Genomic DNA, 19,126 nt, shown 5'->3' on the forward strand with positions numbered 1-19,126 from the left:
ATGGTCTTGACACACCACCGTGGAGGCTGGAGGGTTGCTCTGTCACCTGGAGGTCAAGAGCCCTCTTACTACTCAGATAGAGACTGTTTTCACGCACGTGTGCACTTGTGCATTTGCATATCTGTGCAAATTTGCATGCGCACGAGGCCTTGAACATGGCTAATGTGAATACTCCACACCCGGTAGGGGAGCAGGCTGCACTTCCCGGAGGTGCCAGGTAGCAGGTGCCTCATCATGTGGTCCAGGGCCACTTGCTTGCCTGACTCCCAGGGGACCCAATGCCTGTGCTCTCTGCCTTCCTTGCTTCGGGTCAGTGAAGTCTCCTCACCTCCACCATTACCTGCGTGGCCCTGTCTCTCCAGGACCACACCACCTGTTTCCAGGTGTTTCTGCCAAATTCCTCTGCCTGCCCTGTGAGCCTCCAGCCCTCCAAGAGCAGACAATGTGGTACTACTTTCCCTGATGGCAGGGCTGTCACTGCAGGGCTTCTCTTCTCCCTACACCTGAGGGTGTTGATGCCCTCTTTGTTCTACTAGGTGGTCCTCTCTTCTTGTCTCACACACTTGCTTTTCTGGTCTGGAATATGTCATGGCGCCTTGCTCTGGGATATTTCTCATTCCTTCTCAGCAGTGGTCTCTGATACCTAAACACTGAGGCCTCGGTCCTGGCCTGACCCTGGGTGAAGGACTGAGGAAGATTCAACTGGAATGCTAAAGCCTCTTGCAAGAGAGCTGATGTCCTGGGGTCCCAGCGACTTTTCTGCTTAGTTAGAGTTTGTTCGGGTGGGTCTGGGGGAAGGCATAGCTTAGTCTTCCCCCTCCCACAGATTTTTGCTCAGAAAGCCAGAGATCTGAACAGTCAGGGGCTTAGGACAGCCCCTCTGTGAGGAGAGTCAGATTTCCCCGCTTGCTGGGACCCTGCAAGAGGAATGCGTACGGAAGGGGGCGCCCAAACTCCTGCCAGCCTTCTGGTCTGGGCTGCGCAGCCAAAGAGAAGCTAGGCTGGGGCCCAGGAGAGAGCAGGGGTCTACAAGAGCGGGAGGTCAGGCCTAGCAGCCTACAGACAGCAGGGGGAGCTGGGAGCCTGGCTGGTTCAGCCTTGCCTGGCGCCTGAGTCAGCCTGGCGCCTGCCATGCCTGACCTCTGGGTGCAGATTGGATCATTGTTCCTCCTAGGACCAGTAGCCGCCCTTGGGTTGACCCCAGAAGGCTGAAAAGAGCCCTGAAGGTCAAATACTGAACCATCCTTACACCCGCTCAAGGACCAGCACGTACCTGCAAATTCTAAGCCAATAGTGAGGCTCTCCAATAACCTCCAGGCCCCAACATCAGTGAGCCAGGCACCCCTGGGTTTGAGGAGACCGTCTGTGTTTTCAAAGAAAGACTGTGGGCTTTGGTTACCTGGGTCTCTTTCTTTCTTTGAACTTGGAGTCCACTGCCTTAGGTTCTAGGGAATCATTGTAACTCTGTCCAGGGATCTCTATACCACAGTTCTCTGCAAAGCAGATCTGTACACACCAGGTCCCCTTAGAGAAGAGATCCTGCACAGAAGGACCCCCTAAGGCAGGCTATCCACACAATAGGGTCCCCACACAGCAGACTTCCTATACACCAGTGTCCCCTAAACAGGGTGTCTATATAGCACGGTTTAAAAAAATAGGGATGTACACAAGATTCCCCCAAGAGCAGGGTTTCTGCATGCCAGGATTCCCCAGCACAGGGTACCCACACATAGCAGGGTCCTCCTCTGTACAACAGAGCCTCCCAGAATAGAATCCTTGAATAGCAGAGTACCCACATGGCATAGTCTCTGCACAGCAGGGACCCCACAGAGTAGGGATCCCACATAGCTTCAGTAGTTCTACAATACTTTGTCTATCAAAAAAAAAAAACCCATCAGACAAATTTAGGAAAACCTTAGCCGCCATGAAAAGAACCTGGCTTGTTTGAAGGTGCTTCTTGTCTATTCTAACAAAATAAAAACAAACAAACAAACAAACAAAAAAACCAGGGACAAAAAAAAACCAGGTAGAATCAGGGACAAAAACAGGTAAATTTCTAGGACAAGCGGGTACCTTGGGACAGTGGAGCAGCAGTGGACAAGAGGGAGGTAAGATCCTGAATAACTGGCAGGACAGGAAAGAGGGTACCCCACACCAGGACCAGAATGCGGGCTATCCAGAGCTGCAGAGAGCAAGCCGGGTCAGCCAGAGCAAGAAGGCAAGGTGCTCCAGACTGGGGCCTGAAAGGAGCCCAAAGGTCTGTCCCTAGAAGCCTCCCTGACTCAGAGACACCAACTAGTTAGTTATCCAGATAGTCAGACATGTGCTTTCACATTCAGAGAGCATGGATGGATGGTCATTTATACCCAGAAAACACAGACAGTCTCTTACCTTCCGAGAATACCAAGGGCCCACATCACCCAGAGAACATGGATAATTTACACGTACTTGGAGAACTCTGACCAGTTTGTCTATCAAGGACCCTGGAAAGTAGACCAGGTCTTCCCTCACACAGGCTTCTGGACCACCAGGTAACAACCATGTGACCCCAAGAAATCACTTCTTCTCTGTCTTCTATTGGCCTGGAGACAAGATAAGCCATTGGCCATCTTTTAGAGAGCCTGAGTGGGCCCAGGAGCCCAATACTCATTTTCCGGTGACCCTCCCAGCACTGGGGGGGTCCCCATTAGGGTTGGTGAGGGACTAGTGTCTACAGCAACGGAGATGAGACCCCATGCTCACCTCTGCCCACCCCCCAGCCTGGGACCTTGCCCAGGCTGATGCTGATGATTCTGCCAGTGGGCTGTCTGTGGGTGGGCAGCTGAGGGAGTTTGGTCAGGAAATAGCGGCTGTGGTGGAGGGCTCTTCCTCCCACACTGTGCATACAGCTGCTCCTGCTGGCAGCCAGTTCAAGACAGGCCTCTGTCCCAGGCTGGCTTTGGCTTCCCAATGTTCCCTTGGGTGGAGGACAGTGTGTGTCTAGGGAAGCCTTTGATCACATGCCCCCAAACTGAGGGTCTCCACTCTCCCTCCATGCCTGCCCTCCTCTCCTTGGTTAGCCCGCGCCCCGCTTGCTGCTAGCGCCAGCAAAGCTAGGGTTTGCATTGGCTTCAGGCCAAACCCCGGAATGTGCCTGCTGGCTGCCCGGCAGCTGTTCCTGGAAAAGGGGCGACAATGCACAGACTGTCTGTGAGATGGGGGTGGACGGGGTGCAGGCTGCCCAGAGCTGTGCATGAATAGAGCACAGAGGCCCTGAGACAGGGATGAATGGGTTCACTGGGCCCAGACACCCCTGAATGGGTTAGGACATCCAAAGATGCATTGGAGCTTGGAACTGGCCACCCGGGAGCCCCTACCTAGGATATGGGCCTATGTGAGGTCTAATAAGAGGTAGTTGAGAACACATACCACCCAGAAACCCTGGTAGAATAGGGAACAGTGCACCCCAGTACTCAGATCCACAGATATACTCAATTCAGGCACTCAGATAGGGGTTACAAGGGACAGTGCCCCAATTTCAGACACATTCAAAGGTCATTTCAACTACACACTGGTATGTGTCAGGTAAAGCACTGTGGAATTCTGTTATGGGGGTGCAGGACACGCAGACTCTTGTATCAGTGGTGTTCCTATCTTCCACATGCTGCTAGATTGTGGGGGGTCTTCAGATATCCACAGCAGGAACTCTGGCGCTCAGAAGGTAAAGCAGCCAGCCTGGCGCCACGCATGAATAGAGACTGGGACCAGAAGGGATATGGACTCACATGGGCCGTGACGCCCGCTTGTGATGAATGGGCAGTGAACGTCCAAAGACGCAGTGGATCTTGGAACGGCTGCTGGGGCCCTTGCCTTGGGATGTGGGCCTACGTGAGAGACAGGCAGTGGGGTGTTAGGCTGCCAAAGACCCTAGTGAAGGAGGACAAGCTGTCCAAACCTCAGGCGATGATGAAGAGGAAGACCGGGGCCTTGGAGTGGGGTGCATGTCAGCGTCAGCCAGCACTCTTGGGTTGGCGCATAGCTCCAGGGTGATGGGGAGGGTTGGCGGAGACCCTGGAAACTGGGGCGGGGGAGCTGTGGCGTGATTCTTGAAGACTTTTCTACCTAGCAGTTTAGAAGAATAAGAGGCAGGCTGCCAGACACCCAGAAAAGCAAGGGTTCCCAGGAAGAGGATGCAGGGTGCAGCTAGCTGGGAACCCCAAGCCTAAGCTCTCTGTTTAGAAGCCACAATCACCATATCTCCAGCTATGTAGGTAGAGACAGGGCTGTGCCCAGCCTTAAGTGACCACTATACTTGTGGGAAGGTGTGAAAGGTGCTCAGATCTGAGAACCTGTACACAGCACACAGACACCTGGAGGTGGGTGTCTGCTGCACTTATGCGGAGACAGCTGGGGTGGGACATGGAGACCCTCAGACAGAAGCATACAGGACAGCGAGCATCAGAAAGTGGGGCTTTTGGAACCTAGCCACTGTGGTGCTAAGAGCAAAAGGTACCCAGGCACCCAGACAAGCGAGGTATCGGGTCTCCAGGGTTTGATCATCTTAGTTCTCTGGTTGGCAGAATACCCACATAAGAACTTCAACAAAGTGTGACATAGAATCGACCAGAGAAGGATGGGGATGAAGCTAATGGCTAGAGTTTTTGCCTAGGATGCATGAGACCCTGAGCTCACCCACAGCCCTGTACACTGGGCTTGGTAGCCTGCAATCCCAGCACTCAGGAGGTGGAGGCAGGGGGATCAGAACTTCAAGGTCATTCTCAGCTACCTAGAGAGTTCTAGGCTAGCCTAGGCTACATAAGACCCTGTCTCAAAAACATAAAGAAGCTACTATACCTTTCAAAGCAAGGAATTGGCTAACGTCTGTAAAACTCAACTATTCACAAAAGGCCACTCTGAGGACATGGGGTGACCAGGATGGAAACGCTAAAGAGCCCGTGAGTGGGAAACTCAAGCCCACAGTGCAGTGGACTGTGGGAACTCCATGTTCAGCTAGTGGGATGTAGGTAGCATGCACTCAGACCCATGGGTCACAGAGATCAGAACTCAGCAGTCAGCTCTTGTGCGGGCTCAGCTCATGGGGTGCAGGTACAGAGTACAGACACCTGGGCGGCTGGGGGTGGGCAGGCAGCCCAGAGCTCAATGAATGGCACACAGAGAACCGAGACAAGGGTGAATAGGACGCTCACAGTGGTGTGATGCCCAGGAGCGGCGTGTCCAAAACCACAGGAACGTGGCGCCGGCCCTGGGCCTCCGGCCTGACATGCAGTCCTATGTACCTTGTGTCAATAGGCAATTCAGTAAGCCCAGCAAATGGGGTACAGGCTGTCCAAGACCCTGGTGACCACAGAATGGAGCTCCTGTTCCCAAATGAACAGGGAACAGGTCACCCAGCTGCAGAGACAGTTGGATATTTGGGGCATGGCATGTACCCCCAGGTATTCACAAGAGTCGATTAAAGACACCATTCTATGGTTTCCTTGGACAGAATCTGCAAACCAATGTGTGTGAGGCCTTCATAAAGCTATATGATAGATGGGGTCGAACTCCAGTTCTCTGAAGCCCTTGGGAGATGCATCCAGTCGTTCAGTGAGTTCCATCATGATAGGGCATGTGTCCCCATATGTATAGGGGATGGAAGACTGACCTGGGCACTGCGGAGGTCAGGGTTCACATCCCTGGAGTCTCCGATAGAGTCTCAAAGCTCAGTGTGTCATGTCCAAAGACACTGTAGCATTACACCATGCTCAAGTAGGCTATGAGGTCCTGGTGTAGCAGTGAGAGCGCACAACCTATGCTAAAACACAGGCAGGAGGTCCTCCCGAGAGGCCCCAATAATGGTGCCATTTCTCTAGCTTCTGGGATGATGGGGTGTAGCCTCCCTGGATGGTTAGGAGATGGGTACTGTGTTCCTTGGGTGCGTAGGTGGTGGATCAATGTGTGTTCTCCAGTGCTCAGGAGATAGGACGCAGCCTTACCAGATGTTCATGCAATGACGTACAGGCTCCCCAGATGTTTAGAAGTTGAGATTCAGCTTCCCAAAGTGTCTAGATAATGGGGCTCAGGTCTGTTCTGATGCTGGAATGTCGGGGATATGGTACCTAGCTTGTATCCCACAATACACAGGTAACCTGAGTGCACACACAAGCTACATACAGAGGTCTGAGACAAGTTGAGCACCCATCTTTGGCTGTTCCAGACCCCAGGTAAAAGGGGTGCCTAGAAGGATAGGGCTCACAGCAGGGTCAGTACAGGCAGGGAGCACGTGTCCCATCCCAGCACGTCTCCTGCTTCTTTGCCAGAGGCTCTGGGCTCTCCCGCCAGCGTCTGCCGTGTGTTCTAACCTCAAACATTCCCCAGGCATCCTCAAAGGAAGCATCCGAGTCCAGGAGCCCCGCCAGGGTCTCCACGGGGCTTCTGGCTGCCAAGCCGCCGTCTGGGGGCCGCGGGCCTGGCCGTGGGCTGCCAGCTCTGTTTGGTTTTCTCCTTCCTGCCTCAGAACCTCAGACGCCGTCTCGCCACGGAGGCGCCCTCATTCTGGAAAGGCACAAAGACCCTACACAGCCGGGTTGTGGGAGCTACTTGTGGGGCCTGAAGCTCTGCTCTACAGGGGCCTAGTGGGTCCCAAAGTACAGGTGCTTGCTACCAGGGTGCCTTGATATCCCCGCAGGCACACCTCTGGCTCCTCTGATCATATTTGTAAGTCCCTGTTACATCACCTGAGTCGTAACAGGGGATGGACCCACCACCTCATGTTGCTGCCCATGCACCCAGGGCCACTTGTGGGCAGCATGCGTGTAACCCACATGTCATGGTCCCAGAGCATGAAGTTTCCTCAAAAAGACCTATTTGACCATCCCAGAGACTTGGAGACTTGGGCCTAGTGAGATAGGTCACGTTAACTATTAACCATTCCAATGTCTGACTGCCAGTCACGGATAAAGGGCTGTGGAGTGACCGGACCAGACCAACTGGTCAGAGCACAATGAGGAACTCAGACTACATGGTGGGACCCAAATTAATGGAACAGATACTGAGGTTAGATTATTGCAAGGACCTTGGACACCAGGATGAGGGCTTGCTCATTGGGAAGCTGAAAACTCAAGGTAGTGGAGCATAATGTTCTCCGAGGGTGGTAACAAAGCCAGTCAGGCCCTTATGGCCCCGGACAGCACTACACAACACCAGGCAGGTCCCCTACAGGGTTTCACCTTCTCTGTGCTTGGCTCCCTAGGCCTGCACTGCCAGGAGGCACACTCTTCAACCAAGCAGTTGTGACTCAGGCCTTCTGGGTGTGTGAGCCTGTACACAGGTCAGCCCAGAGAGCCTATCACCCCTGTTTGCAAAGCTTGCTGTGGGTGGGGTAACTCTCAACATTGAGTAGCCCCTAGAGATAGCCCAGAGTCTAGACACCTGCCCTAGGGCTTCAGACAAGGGAAGGCCCTTCTCTCTCTCAAGGGAGTTTCCTGGCTTCTGAGGGCCAGCAGTTCTGGCCATGAGGTGGGGCTCCCCAAAGCCCTGCCTCCACACCCCTTCCTCCCCCCAAGATTCTTTGGATCACTAGCAACAGGCTCCGGCTCTGCTGTGGGCTCCAGGTGCTGCGTAAGAGTGGACCAACCAGCCTCGCGGTGGCTAGGGCTGGGGTCCGAGCAAGAAAGCCAGAGCCCGGAAGCCGCAGGAAGCAGTAGACGTCAGGTGAGGAAGGACCACCGCTGTCCTGGGAGCAGGTGTCTTGCTTTCCTGGGGAAAGAGAACACAGAAACCGCTCCCCGTGGAGCATTACAAGGTTCGGTTAGACTGAGGGTGGAGGGAGTTGGTAGTAGGTCTAACCCAGAAGTAATGGTTACTCGATCCTAGACTGCCAGGGAAATGGAGGAGAGACCCAGCGCAACTGTACATGGCTCCTGTCTTAAAGGGGGCATTGGATGGCATCCAGCACAAGCCTGGGTAATTGAGGGACCTGGAAGGGATACCTGGAGAAAGTGAGGCTCATGTAAGCCTTGGAGAATGAACAGGGGGAGAGAGGCTAGGGCAGTGAAGGCAGGCCTCAGACCCAGGTATGAGTCAACTGTCCTGCCTAGAAGGGATTACAGAGCTGGATGCACAGAGCTGCTGGGAGGGAGCCTGGAGATATAGCAAGGACCCCCAACTCCCTTTCTTGGATCAAACAGTGCCTGCCTGTTGAGAGAGTCTTCCTGAGCAGACTACCAAAGTCAGCAGGAAGGACTGCCTGCCGCTCGGGGGTGGACACTGCTCTCTGTCATACAAACAGGAATAGCCAAGGCCCTGGGTTAGGACTGGAGAATCACAGAGCCTCTTTTCTATCTGTCCTGCTCAGGCTCACCTTCCCTGGAAGTCCATTATCTGCAGGCTGAAAGCCACCCGTGGGTGGGGACCAATGGGGAGAATGGCTCCACCTGGTGGCTGTATTTTTACCTGCACCTTTACCACCATGAGGACCTGGGGGTCCTAAGGGGCCTTAATCTCTCCAGGCCTTGAAAATCTCTCTAGTATCAGGAGCTGGTGTTTCTGAGGACCCAGAATCCTCCAAAGCTAGCTTCCAGACAGTTTGAAGTCCCCTGTGGACATGTGTCACCATCAGGCTATCCAGAATGCCTTCGTGATCTACATGCAGTGAGAAGTCATGGCTTCTGTGCCTCTGTCACTTGGAGAACTTCAGGGAGAACTTCAGACAAGAAGGGCAAAGAAATGGACTCACATATGCAAACACACACACACGAGAGAGAGAGAGAGAGAGAGAGAGAGAGAGAGAGAGAGAGAGAGAGAGAGAGAGAGAGAGAGAGAGAGAGAGAGAGAGAGAGCTCAATGTAACTTGAATTCCAACATTCACGCCGGCTTCACTGTTACCAAATGACAAATGTGGCTTTGTCCACTCAGGGAGTCAGACTTATTTCAGCCTGGCTTCAGCCCTCTTATGCTAGGGACCCTTGAGGAACAACATGCCAGCTCCAGCCCACCAGCTCATTCTGCCAGGTGCCATTGGGGGCACTCTGGCTGTCCCCTGTCAACTCCAGCCTAGCAAATGACTTTAGAATGCCAGACAGGAGTGAAGTTAGTGGAGAGGAAGGCTGTGGAGGCCTGCAGATCACCTCATCCCTCTTCAGGGGACCTGTCAAGTCTCCATAGCTACCAAATTACAGACTAGGGTCTGAAACCAAGTTAGGGACTAGCTATATGATTCATAGGGACTGGGGATGAATTTAAAATATGGGACCTGTGCTAAAATTTGAGGGATTTCAAGAGTTAAGAAGGGCATTCAGCCTAACACTATGACCCTCTCAGGTCCTCACCAGCCCACTCTCCATTGTCATTATGGCTTCTTGTAATCACCCTCTGCACCTCTGCTCTAGGGTCATGCCAACTTCAGGACTCCAGCCTCAGGCCATCCCTGGAAAGCTCATGGACCCACATGTGCAGCATCCCTATAGGGAGCCCTGGGAGGCAGAACCTGGTCCCCTCCTGATCTTCAGCTACCCACGATCACTCAGGGGTGGATGTTTCTGGGCTCTCTGAACTATGACTGCCTCTCTCCAGCCTGCCAGGCAGTGAGGTGCTGATGCTGCAGGAAGGGTGACTTTGGAATCATGTTGGGGATTTCAGGCTGAGGGTACAGGAGAGAGAGGATCTGACCCCACAATTACTCACTCATGGAGGGGTAGACTGCTCTAGTAACTTGTATGTAGTCTGGGCTTAGACATGGCCGGAGGGGTAGTAGGCTCTTGTCGCACAGTGGGGTAGACTCAAGTTAGAAAGTTCTGGCCAGCAGCTTCCACCTAGGGAAGCTGTGGGGGTGGGGAGGGAGGCTAGGGAGATCAGAGTTCAGGGAGTTGCAGTAGTTCCCAGCCCCCAGCTGGGGATCCCACCTTTCCTGCTCACGGTGGAAGAAGCCAGCCTGCCGGGTGTGTACCCTCATCAGGCCCTGGGCAGGTGGGATACAGAGGCCAAGGCAGCTAGCTTCATGGCCTCCTCCTTCCCACTCCCATGCCAAGGGTGGCCAAGCAGGCAGGTAGGCAAGTTTAGGCCGGCATTGATTCAGCGTGGAGGAATGTTCAGGCTCTCCCTGCCCCTGCCTGCCCCCGCCTCGCCCTCATCCCCAGGCACTGCTGGCCTGGTGCCCATGCCAGCAAAGCTCCTTCAGCCTAGGCTTGCTGGTGCGCATGCCCAGTTGCTGGTGGCTCTATGCCCCAGCTCCCTCCCACATGACCTCATGGCCCAAGCTGCTCTTGGCTCTGAGGCTACAGTTAACTGGACTACCTGGTAGAACGTGGTACGTCTTTGGAATGCAGGGGGCTATGATGGGTCCTCCTCAGGAAATAAGACACCCCTAAAAGTGAGAAAAGGCCTCTGAGTCCAAGAAAAAAAGGACAAAGTTCCTCCTTCAATGTGTGTTGGTTCAAGTGAGCAAGGGTCAGCAAAAGCAGGTACCAGGCTGCTCAGTCCTGGCCTACTTGGCTGGGGCTGGGGACTGGGAAAAGTGGCAAGAAGCCAGACTTGTGGCAGCTAAGTCAAGGCTTTGGCCAAGGCCCAGAGTCTCTCTCTGCCTAGCTTCCAGGCTAGCACCCTTGCCCCTGGCCACCTTGGCTGCCTTCTGATCTAGGGTGGACTCAGTACTTGCTGCTGCCAGCCGAAGAGGCAGTACACCACGGTCAAAGGGCCATCCCTCAAGTGACCTGGATTCCCCAGTTACCTCCTCCAAGCAGGAAGATGGGGCGTGTCCCAGACCCCCGCAGCACCTCAGCCCCAGTTGACACCACTGCTGAGGCCAGTCTCATTCCAGACCTCATTACCAGGATCCCTTGTGAGTGGTTGGAACCCCAAGAGTGGTGCGGGCATGGTCCGGGCTAGTAGACTAGTCCAGTCCAGTCTAGGTCCAGACTGTCTAGAGAGGCATTTCAGCAGCCTGTGCCCTTGGCCCAGGGCCCCGCTGGGCACTCTTTATTGTCGTTCTTGCTGCTGGAGTCCTCCTGGTCTCTTGTCTGCTCTGTGGCATCTACTGCTGTTGCCGCCGCTGCCAACGCCGAAGGAAGCAGCCCAAAGACAAAGAAGCTGTGGGCCTGGGCAGTGCTCCCAGCAGCACCACTACTCACCTGGTGAGGAGCGGAAACCTGTGTCTACCTGTGCCCAATCCTGTACTGGTTCACTGTAGGGAGGGGAATGCAAGGTCCAGGCTAGGGAGTTCAGGGCAGCCCTGGCAGGCCTTCCTGGCAGAGGAAGGAGATGAGCAAAGGTGATGGGGGAGGAGGCGTCCAGGAAGCAAGCAGATGCTGATCATGGGCTTTTGGAAGCTCTAATAGCAGTACGATGCATATCATGTTGGAAGTAGGTATGTCTGGCCTCAGGGAGCTGTGCTGAGGATATGAGCCATTGTGTGGGCTAACCTGCTGGTGGTGGTTTGACCTATATTATGAGAGCCCAGGCCTCCGGTTGGGGATTGGTCTCAACCATACTTATCTGACCACCCCCCACCCATCCCAGGTTCAACCAGATGTGGACTGCCTGGAGTCCTGCTCTGGGGGCCCGCAACAGTGGGGGCGACTGCTACTCTCACTGGAGTATGATTTTGGAAGCCAGGAGGTAAGTCCCATTCAGGAGGTCCAGAGGCTCCGTAGTTGACGGAGGGTGTGTGTGATGGGTGAAGTGCCAGGTGGAGGGGAATGTGGGAAGAGGACCCCCCCCAACACACACTCAGGCTGAGCCAAGCCACTGGACTCCAGATTAGGGTGGGCCTGAGGCAGGCCGAAAACCTGAAGGCTGAGGGCACAGCAGACCCCTACGCCTGTATCAGTGTTTCCACCCAGGCTGGGAGAAGACATGAGACAAAGGTGCACCGGGGGACTCTCTGTCCCATGTTCGAAGAGACATGCCACTTCTCAGTAAGTCTGACCTGGGTAGGTAGAGTGGGCTGGGGCCAGAGCAGCAGGACCCATCTCACAGCCCTGCCTGCAGGTCCCGTCAGCAGAGCTGCCCAGGGCCACCCTGAAGGTGCAGCTGTTGGATTTCAAGCGGTTCTCGGAACACGAGCCATTGGGGGAGCTCCAGCTATCCTTGGGCACTGTAGATCCCCAGCATGTCCTGGAGAACTGGTACCAGCTGGGCCCTCCTGGTACCACTGAGGTAAGCCTGGCTGGCAGGGGCACAGACCCTGCCTGTGCCATGGGGGTGGCCAAGGTCTGGGTGCTGTACTTGCTGAGCCCCAAACCCCAAGGGCAAAGATGACCCTCTCAGCTGCGGCCCTGTCTTGTTGCCCACAGCCTGAGCAGATGGGGGAGCTGTGCTTCTCACTGCGCTACGTGCCCAGCTCAGGCCGCCTGACTGTGGTTGTGCTCGAGGCTCGGGGCTTGAATCCAGGGATTTCAGGTAAGAGCTATACTGGGGTGGACAGAGGGCTGGGCCCTTGTGCTCAACCTTCCCACGTGTGTGTACGGGACACACCCCTCTTGAACTTTCTTGTCCATGCAGAGCCCTTTGTAAAGGTCCAGCTCATATTAAACCAGAGAAAATGGAAGAAGAAGAAAACATCCTCTAAGAAGAACACAACTATGCCCTACTTCAACGAGGCCTTCACCTTCCTGGTTCCCTTTAGCCAGCTCCAGGTGAGGAGTGGGGAGGAAGGGCAGAGTGACCTGGGACTTTGTGCTGGGTCAAACTGACAAAACTGACAACCCTTTCCCATTTCATGTCTGCAGAGTGTGGACCTGGTGCTGGCTGTCTGGGCCCATGGCCTGCAGCTCCGGGCTGAGCCTGTGGGCAAGGTGTTGCTTGGTTCCCGGGCTTCAGGTCAACCCCTACAGCACTGGGCAGATATGTTGGCCCATGCCAGGCGACCCATAACCCAGTGGCACCACCTGCAGTCCCCCAGGGAGGTGGATCGTGCTCTAGCCCTGAAGCCTCGCCTGCCCCTGCCTAGTCCTCGCTCCTAAAAGAACCCTAATGAAGCTTCAGTTTCCCCTAATGGAGCTGTGGGCATTTGTCCAGGCTCTTCTGAGCTTTCTGTAATAAATGCCTTCTCTTTCCCACTCATGCGCCCTGCTGGAGCCCCATGAAGAGAACCTGAGACACAAGGTGGGCTCCACCTTGGCACCACTGTCCTCTCAAGGATGGGGTAGTGTGCTCTGGACAGTTCTGCCAGTCCTGAGCCTCTGCTCAAGACCAGATTACTAGGTCTTCCCTGGGAGATAGCACCATCCTCTCTGGCACTCAGGGTTGGCAGAGGAGCAGGAGATTAGAGCTGGCCCTGTGGGGACAAAATGGGTGACTGGGGGGAGTTGTGCATAGGGACAGTGTGGGGAAGAGACCCCCAAACCATGAGGGATGGTGGTACGGAGTGTCTTCTGTACCATCAGCAGGGGGCAGTAGATGCCTTTGGAAGCTGCTCTGGGGCCTTTGGGGGCGCGCAGTCCTGGCCTGTGATGTACCTCTTAATCCCAGCACATCTGGCGGGCTTTAGCAGCTCCTACCTTCCTCTGATCCTCAGGGGCCCCAGAGCAGCAGGGCTGGGGCCAAGCCATGATCTGGGTGTCTCTGGGTGGGGTTCAGAAGCGGGAAAGGGGTGAGGGCCTGGCCCCAGTGAGCCGGGCAATGCAGGACCTGCCTAGGCAACCAAGAACCCTGAGCCCCCACGGGTCAGAGAGAGGTTCCTAGGGCGGTGGCACCACTCTCTGGGGTTGAAGGACATGTTCCAAGTTGCCTGTGCAGAGAGACACCCATGGGCAGGGCGTGTGGCAGGCTGGGAGAGGCCCAGCTGCTGGTCCAGGGGCCCATTTTCTCCTTTCCCTGGGCAGAAAGGCGAGTTCACTACAAGAGAAGGGCCTTCCTCTCCTGAGCCCTGACTACCACACAGGGCCAGGGAAACTGTCTTTGTCTTGGGTTTGTTTGTTTGTTTGTTTCCTGGAGGTGTGTGTCCAATTTTGCAATTTTGTAGGAGGACTGATGTGGTGAGCAATCACCCCAGGGGCCCAGGCAGGGAGGAAGCACCCAGCAGGCAGTGAGTGGCCAGTGAGTGGCCAGATGGGTGCTGAGCTACTACTAGGCCATGCTATTGACAGTGACTCCAGTTCAGCCTACTTGGGAGGTCAGGTTTCCCATGGAGGAAGACTTCAGTGGATGCTTGAGCAGGGTGGGTACCTCGGAGACCCACATGCAGTGTAATCCCTGCTGTCCTGAGGGCTCTTGCAGGAACAAGGGTGACATCTTGAACTTGTCACTGAGACATAAATAGAGCAAATCAACCCCCCCACCCCAAGACTTCTTGGACAGGCCATCGCCTAGGCTGGCTGGCCAGGAGGTTGAGCAGGTGGGGAGGTTCTCCTCCTCTCTGTGCCCCCATTGGTCTGAATAGACTCCATGCCCTTTCTGAGCAGGGGCCCGGCCTAGGGAAAGCCATTTATACCCCTCCCCCTGGCCCACCAGCCCAGCTCACTGCTGCCTGCCTGACCTCGCTCCCCGTCCTGCTGCACAGACTCTAGGTGAGGCCTGGCCCATCTTCCTGAGGCTGGAGAATAGGACACTACTTAGGCTAGCTCACAGGAGGACTTCCCTGGGCAGGGACTTGGGGTCTGGGGTCTGCTGCCAACAGCTCTCATTCTGGGGGCTCCCACAGATCTGGGACTGAAAAGCAGCAGGTGCTGGTAGGAGGGGGCAGAGGTCTTCGTCAGGGCCTCTGATGGCAGGTTCTGACTCTGGGGACACACAAGCGAGAGGGTATTCAGGTCAAGCAAGCGGGGACCTGAGCCCCCAGGCCACGAAGAAGAGCTCTTTCTCCTATGTATTTACTTCTCCAGCCAAAGAAGCAAGAGTTAAAAATAACAGGCTCACTCTGGCAGCCACCTGTGCTGGCCAGCCCCACCCCTCCCTCAGGGACAGCTGCAGCTCCTCAGGCCCCGCCTGGGACATTTTGGGAACACTTTCTCCTCTTACTTCTCACCCTCAGGGTGGGGGTGGGGGGTGTCCTCTAAATCCTTGCCCTCTGAGAAGGTCTGAGTTGGGGATAGAGCAGAAGCAGGCTGGTGAGCACAGGTCTCTGTGCTCGGCCTCGTGCAAGAGGAACACTGACATCTTCACCTCTCTCTCCCTACAGGCTCAGAGCTTGAAACCTCAGGATGGGGGAGTAAGTGGCACCCAGTGTGACCTCTCCCCCCCACTGCAATCCCCTCACCACTGTTTGGGTCTCATATCTCCCCATCCTCTGTAGCTACCACACACCCCTTCAACCCCATCTACCCCAAGGTTCCATGGCTACTCCCATGGAGCCACAACCTAACTTCTCTTTTCTCTCTCCCTCCTGCCTCCCTCTTCCTCTTCCTCCTGGGACAGTGAGGAGGTGAGTATCATTCAAGGCTATAATAGTGTCCTGAGACTAAGTCAGAAGACACACCTGCCAAGGTTCCCAAGTGCCCCACCCCCTGAGCAACCCCAACAAGAGGAAGTGCCTTCCTGGTGCCTAGTGAGAGGGAAGTGAGTCTTGGGCCTAATCACAGAGGAATCACTTCTCCTTTCTGATTTCTGATCACCACTCACCTCCTAGGCCTCCCCTTGCCCATAGCCTCTGAGCCCTGGCCACACCCCTTCCCCATTCCGTAACTCCATTACCGACTTCAGCCCTATATGTCACCTAAGCAAAGTAGCAGAACCACAGACATGTGTTCCTGAAGCAGGCACTGGAGTGGGAGAAAAGAAAACAAAAACAAAAACAAAAAACAGGGCCCTGGGCAGGGCCTCCTTTGGAACCCCAGGTCAGATGGCTCCAAGGAGGTCAAAGCTCTACCAAGGCCTGACTCTGTCCTCTCTGCCCTATCCTGCAGAAGCGCAACAGGGCCATCACGGCCCGGAGACAGCACCTGAAGGTAGGCATGGGCTGCCACAGTGGACTAGGTACAGAGGCGGGGGTGGCAATCACTGCACAGGGCCATCTGGGCCTGGAGACAGCACCTATAGGCTGCAGAGGGCTGGGGGTACAGAGTTGTGGGTGGCAGTCACTGCAGAGCCTCACTCCCACCTCTCTGCTTCTCAGAGTGTGATGCTCCAGATTGCGGCCACAGAGCTGGAGAAAGAGGAAAGCCGCCGTGAATCCGAGAAGCAGAACTACCTGTCCGAGCACTGCCCGCCTCTGCATATCCCAGGCTCCATGTCTGAAGTGCAGGTAGTCCCTTCCTGCCACACACCACCCAAGGCCCTGCTACCCCTATTCCTCAGCCAGTCAGGCCTGGTGGGTCAGGACGGGGAGGGGACAGGGGTCCTCAAGAGTCAGAGTGGTCACCCACCCGCTGCCTGCCCACCCAGGAACTTTGCAAACAACTGCATGCGAAGATTGACGTGGCTGAGGAGGAGAAATACGACATGGAGGTGAAGGTGCAGAAGAGCAGCAAGGAGGTGAGAGGGGGGAGCCAGTGGTTCAGGAGCGGAGCCAGTGGCTTCAGGGGTCATGAGTGGGGGCCGGAGGGACAGGGGACTTGAAGCAGCCAGGTGAAGCCAAATGATATGGGGGTGGGGCCAGCTGATGTGGGCTAAAACCAGGTGGTATGAAAACAAGGCCAACAACGTCAGGGACGCGGGGGCTTCCAGGTCCCTAAACCTCCTGCTCCTTCTTCTTAGCTGGAAGACATGAACCAGAAGCTATTTGACCTGAGGGGCAAGTTCAAGAGGCCCCCACTTCGGAGGGTGCGTATGTCGGCTGACGCCATGCTGAAGGCGTTGCTGGGCTCTAAGCACAAGGTGTGCATGGACCTGAGGGCCAACCTGAAGCAGGTCAAGAAGGAGGACACCGAGAAGGTAGGCCAGGGCCCAGAGGGGAGCCAAGAGGGAGAGTTCACTCACAGTCCCATTCGTAGAGAGTGAACTGAGGCCCAGGGTAGTCTGGGAAAGACCGGGGTGGGTCTGAGGCCTCTCTGGTTCTACCCTCAGGAGCGGGACCTGCGTGATGTGGGTGACTGGAGGAAGAATATTGAGGAGAAATCTGGCATGGAGGGCCGGAAGAAGATGTTTGAGTCTGAGTCCTAACTGCACACTGCCCCACCCCACCCCACCCCACCACTGGGGAAGCACCCAACAGCCAGGCTGGGAGTACCTGGCCTCATGCCAATAAAGGATTCACATCCCTACCACTGGTCTGGTCTGGTCTAGTTCTGTCTGCCCACCCTGGAGTCCATCAGCAGTGATCAGCAGTGTACCAGTATGGAGGCCACACAGCTTGGGTACCGTCCAAGGGCCCTGGGCTGCACCCCATAGCTGGGGGGTGTGGTCCCTGTCTGGACTTGTCTAACATGACAGGACCTAGAGAAGAATGACCAGGGACAGCAACCATATCTGAGCCGGAGTTTCTAGGCTAGGTCCTCTGTCCCTTGGTACAGCCATCCACTCAGGCCTTTAGCAGGCACACCTTGAGGCAGGCTCAGTCTCCATTCTTCCAGCACTGCCCCTTCTTAGGGCTCCATCTTCAGCCAAAAGTCAGAAGCCACCCTGAAAGGCTGACCCTGTGTGTCCATCCCCAGACTCAGCCCACGTCAGCCCTGACGCCTCCCATACACTCTACCTAGTGCCTGCCCCTCTCTGGACACTGAGGGATGAGGGTAAGGCTGAGCCTCACAATTTGCCTGGATGCTTCATTGCCTGGATCTTACTGGTCTAACAAGGCCAATAATACACTCACTCTGAGGAACATGGGGCCTGGGAAGGTACAGCACTTGACTTCATAGCTGGGCCACAGGCTCCAGGCCTTCCCACAGAGGTGCACATGGCTATTCTAAGTCAGTAGTCTCTACTTCCTCCAAAGGCCTGTACTGAGCTGGTAAGACCTGAGTCCCTGTTCCTGGGTAGAATTGTGACAGGCCCAGCCTGGTTCTATCTTGGCTCAGAAGGGAACTTGTCCTGTTTTTGTAAGTCCCAGGCCCTGGCCTAGCTAAGACAATATCCCCAACAGGTAAGACCATGGCCCCGCCCTTGCTTTGTGTCCTAGGGTCCTAGGCCTTCAGTGGGGATCACAGAAGGGGTTGCTCCACCCCATCCTGGAGTTGTGAGCGACTCTGGGGGGCTTTCACTGACAATCAGAATTCCCTTTATTGAGGATGCCCTGGCCCTCCCTCAAGCATCAGGAGTCTTGGATCCACCAAGCTCCTTTCATGGGTTCCCAAAGCCCCTTCTAGGCAGAGCCTCAGCCCCGAGCATTCCCCCCAATATCTAGACTGACTCCTACAGCAGCAGGTCAGACCTCTGGGGACAGTTCTGCCTCATCATGGGGCTGGGCAGGGCGAGTCAGAGCAGGTGGGCTTAGACACAGAGCAGCATGACAAGGCACATGCCCAGGGGCCAGGGATTATGAGACGCTTCAGTGAGAAGCTGTGTATGGTGATGTCAGAGGAAAATGGGTACTGCAGGAAGCTGTCTGGGAGCACGGTTCCAAGCTCAGGTTTGTACCTGGCAGAGCTGAGCAGGTGATTAGACAGTGACTTCAACAGAAAGACGGGCCTGAGCATGACACTCTGGAGGTAACTAGTGAGCCTGAGTCCCTCCTGGGTTTGTGCTCACCAGGAACAATGTGACTGCGTCCCGCACAGCACACCAGGCGTCTGAGGTCTGGGAGAGGGGAGGCAAGACCACTGTGGGACCTGCTCTGTGCAAGGAAGGCTCAAGGCCATGGCGACTCATGGGTGTATTAGCTACTCCTCTCACTGTGGTCACAAAATACCTGATGAAGCAACTCCAGGAGGAAGGAAGGGTTGGTCTGAACTCATGGTTGGAGGGTACAGTGCACCACGGTGGGAAGGGATGGTGGCAGAAGTGTGCCTTGTCATACGGCATCAGCAATCAGGAAGCAGAGTGGCAAAGACTGGCTTGCAGCTCGTTCTCTCCTTTTTATTCTCTCTGGCTCAGCCCATAGGTCAGTGCTACCCAAGGTTATGGACGGTCTTCCCACCTCAGTGACTCCACCAGAAACTCCCCTCAGATATGCCAAAGTATTAGCTAGTCTTCTTTTTTTTTTTTTGGTTTTTCGAGACAGGGTTTCTCTGCGGCTTTAGAGCCTGACCTGGAGCTAGCTCTTGTAGACCAGGCTGGTCTCGAACTCACAGAGATCCGCCTGCCTCTGCCTCCCGAGTGCTGGGATTAAAGGCGTGCG

The 19,126-nt window shown here is 55.4% G+C and overlaps 2 protein-coding genes across 2 annotated transcripts; both read left to right on the forward strand.

The window, feature by feature from the left end:
• Positions 1-7,585: 7,585 nt before the first annotated feature.
• Syt8 (synaptotagmin 8) lies at positions 7,586-14,747 on the forward strand. The gene is made up of 9 exons (XM_038342824.1): positions 7,586-7,692; positions 10,616-10,816; positions 10,936-11,108; positions 11,494-11,592; positions 11,733-11,891; positions 11,965-12,132; positions 12,270-12,375; positions 12,478-12,611; positions 12,705-14,747. Exons 2-9 carry the CDS (start codon positions 10,723-10,725, stop codon positions 12,936-12,938), a joined length of 1,167 nt encoding a protein of 388 aa, XP_038198752.1. The 5' UTR covers positions 7,586-7,692; positions 10,616-10,722; the 3' UTR covers positions 12,939-14,747.
• Positions 14,748-14,996: 249 nt separating this feature from the next.
• Tnni2 (troponin I2, fast skeletal type) lies at positions 14,997-17,056 on the forward strand. Its single transcript, XM_038348129.1, has 7 exons — positions 14,997-15,124; positions 15,331-15,337; positions 15,819-15,860; positions 16,028-16,156; positions 16,297-16,386; positions 16,609-16,785; positions 16,918-17,056. Exons 1-7 carry the CDS (start codon positions 15,117-15,119, stop codon positions 17,011-17,013), a joined length of 549 nt encoding a protein of 182 aa, XP_038204057.1. The 5' UTR covers positions 14,997-15,116; the 3' UTR covers positions 17,014-17,056.
• The last annotated feature ends 2,070 nt before the right edge of the window (positions 17,057-19,126 follow it).

This window comes from Arvicola amphibius, chromosome 1, assembly GCF_903992535.2.
Source record: "Arvicola amphibius chromosome 1, mArvAmp1.2, whole genome shotgun sequence".
NCBI classification, from domain to species: Eukaryota; Metazoa; Chordata; class Mammalia; order Rodentia; family Cricetidae; genus Arvicola; species Arvicola amphibius.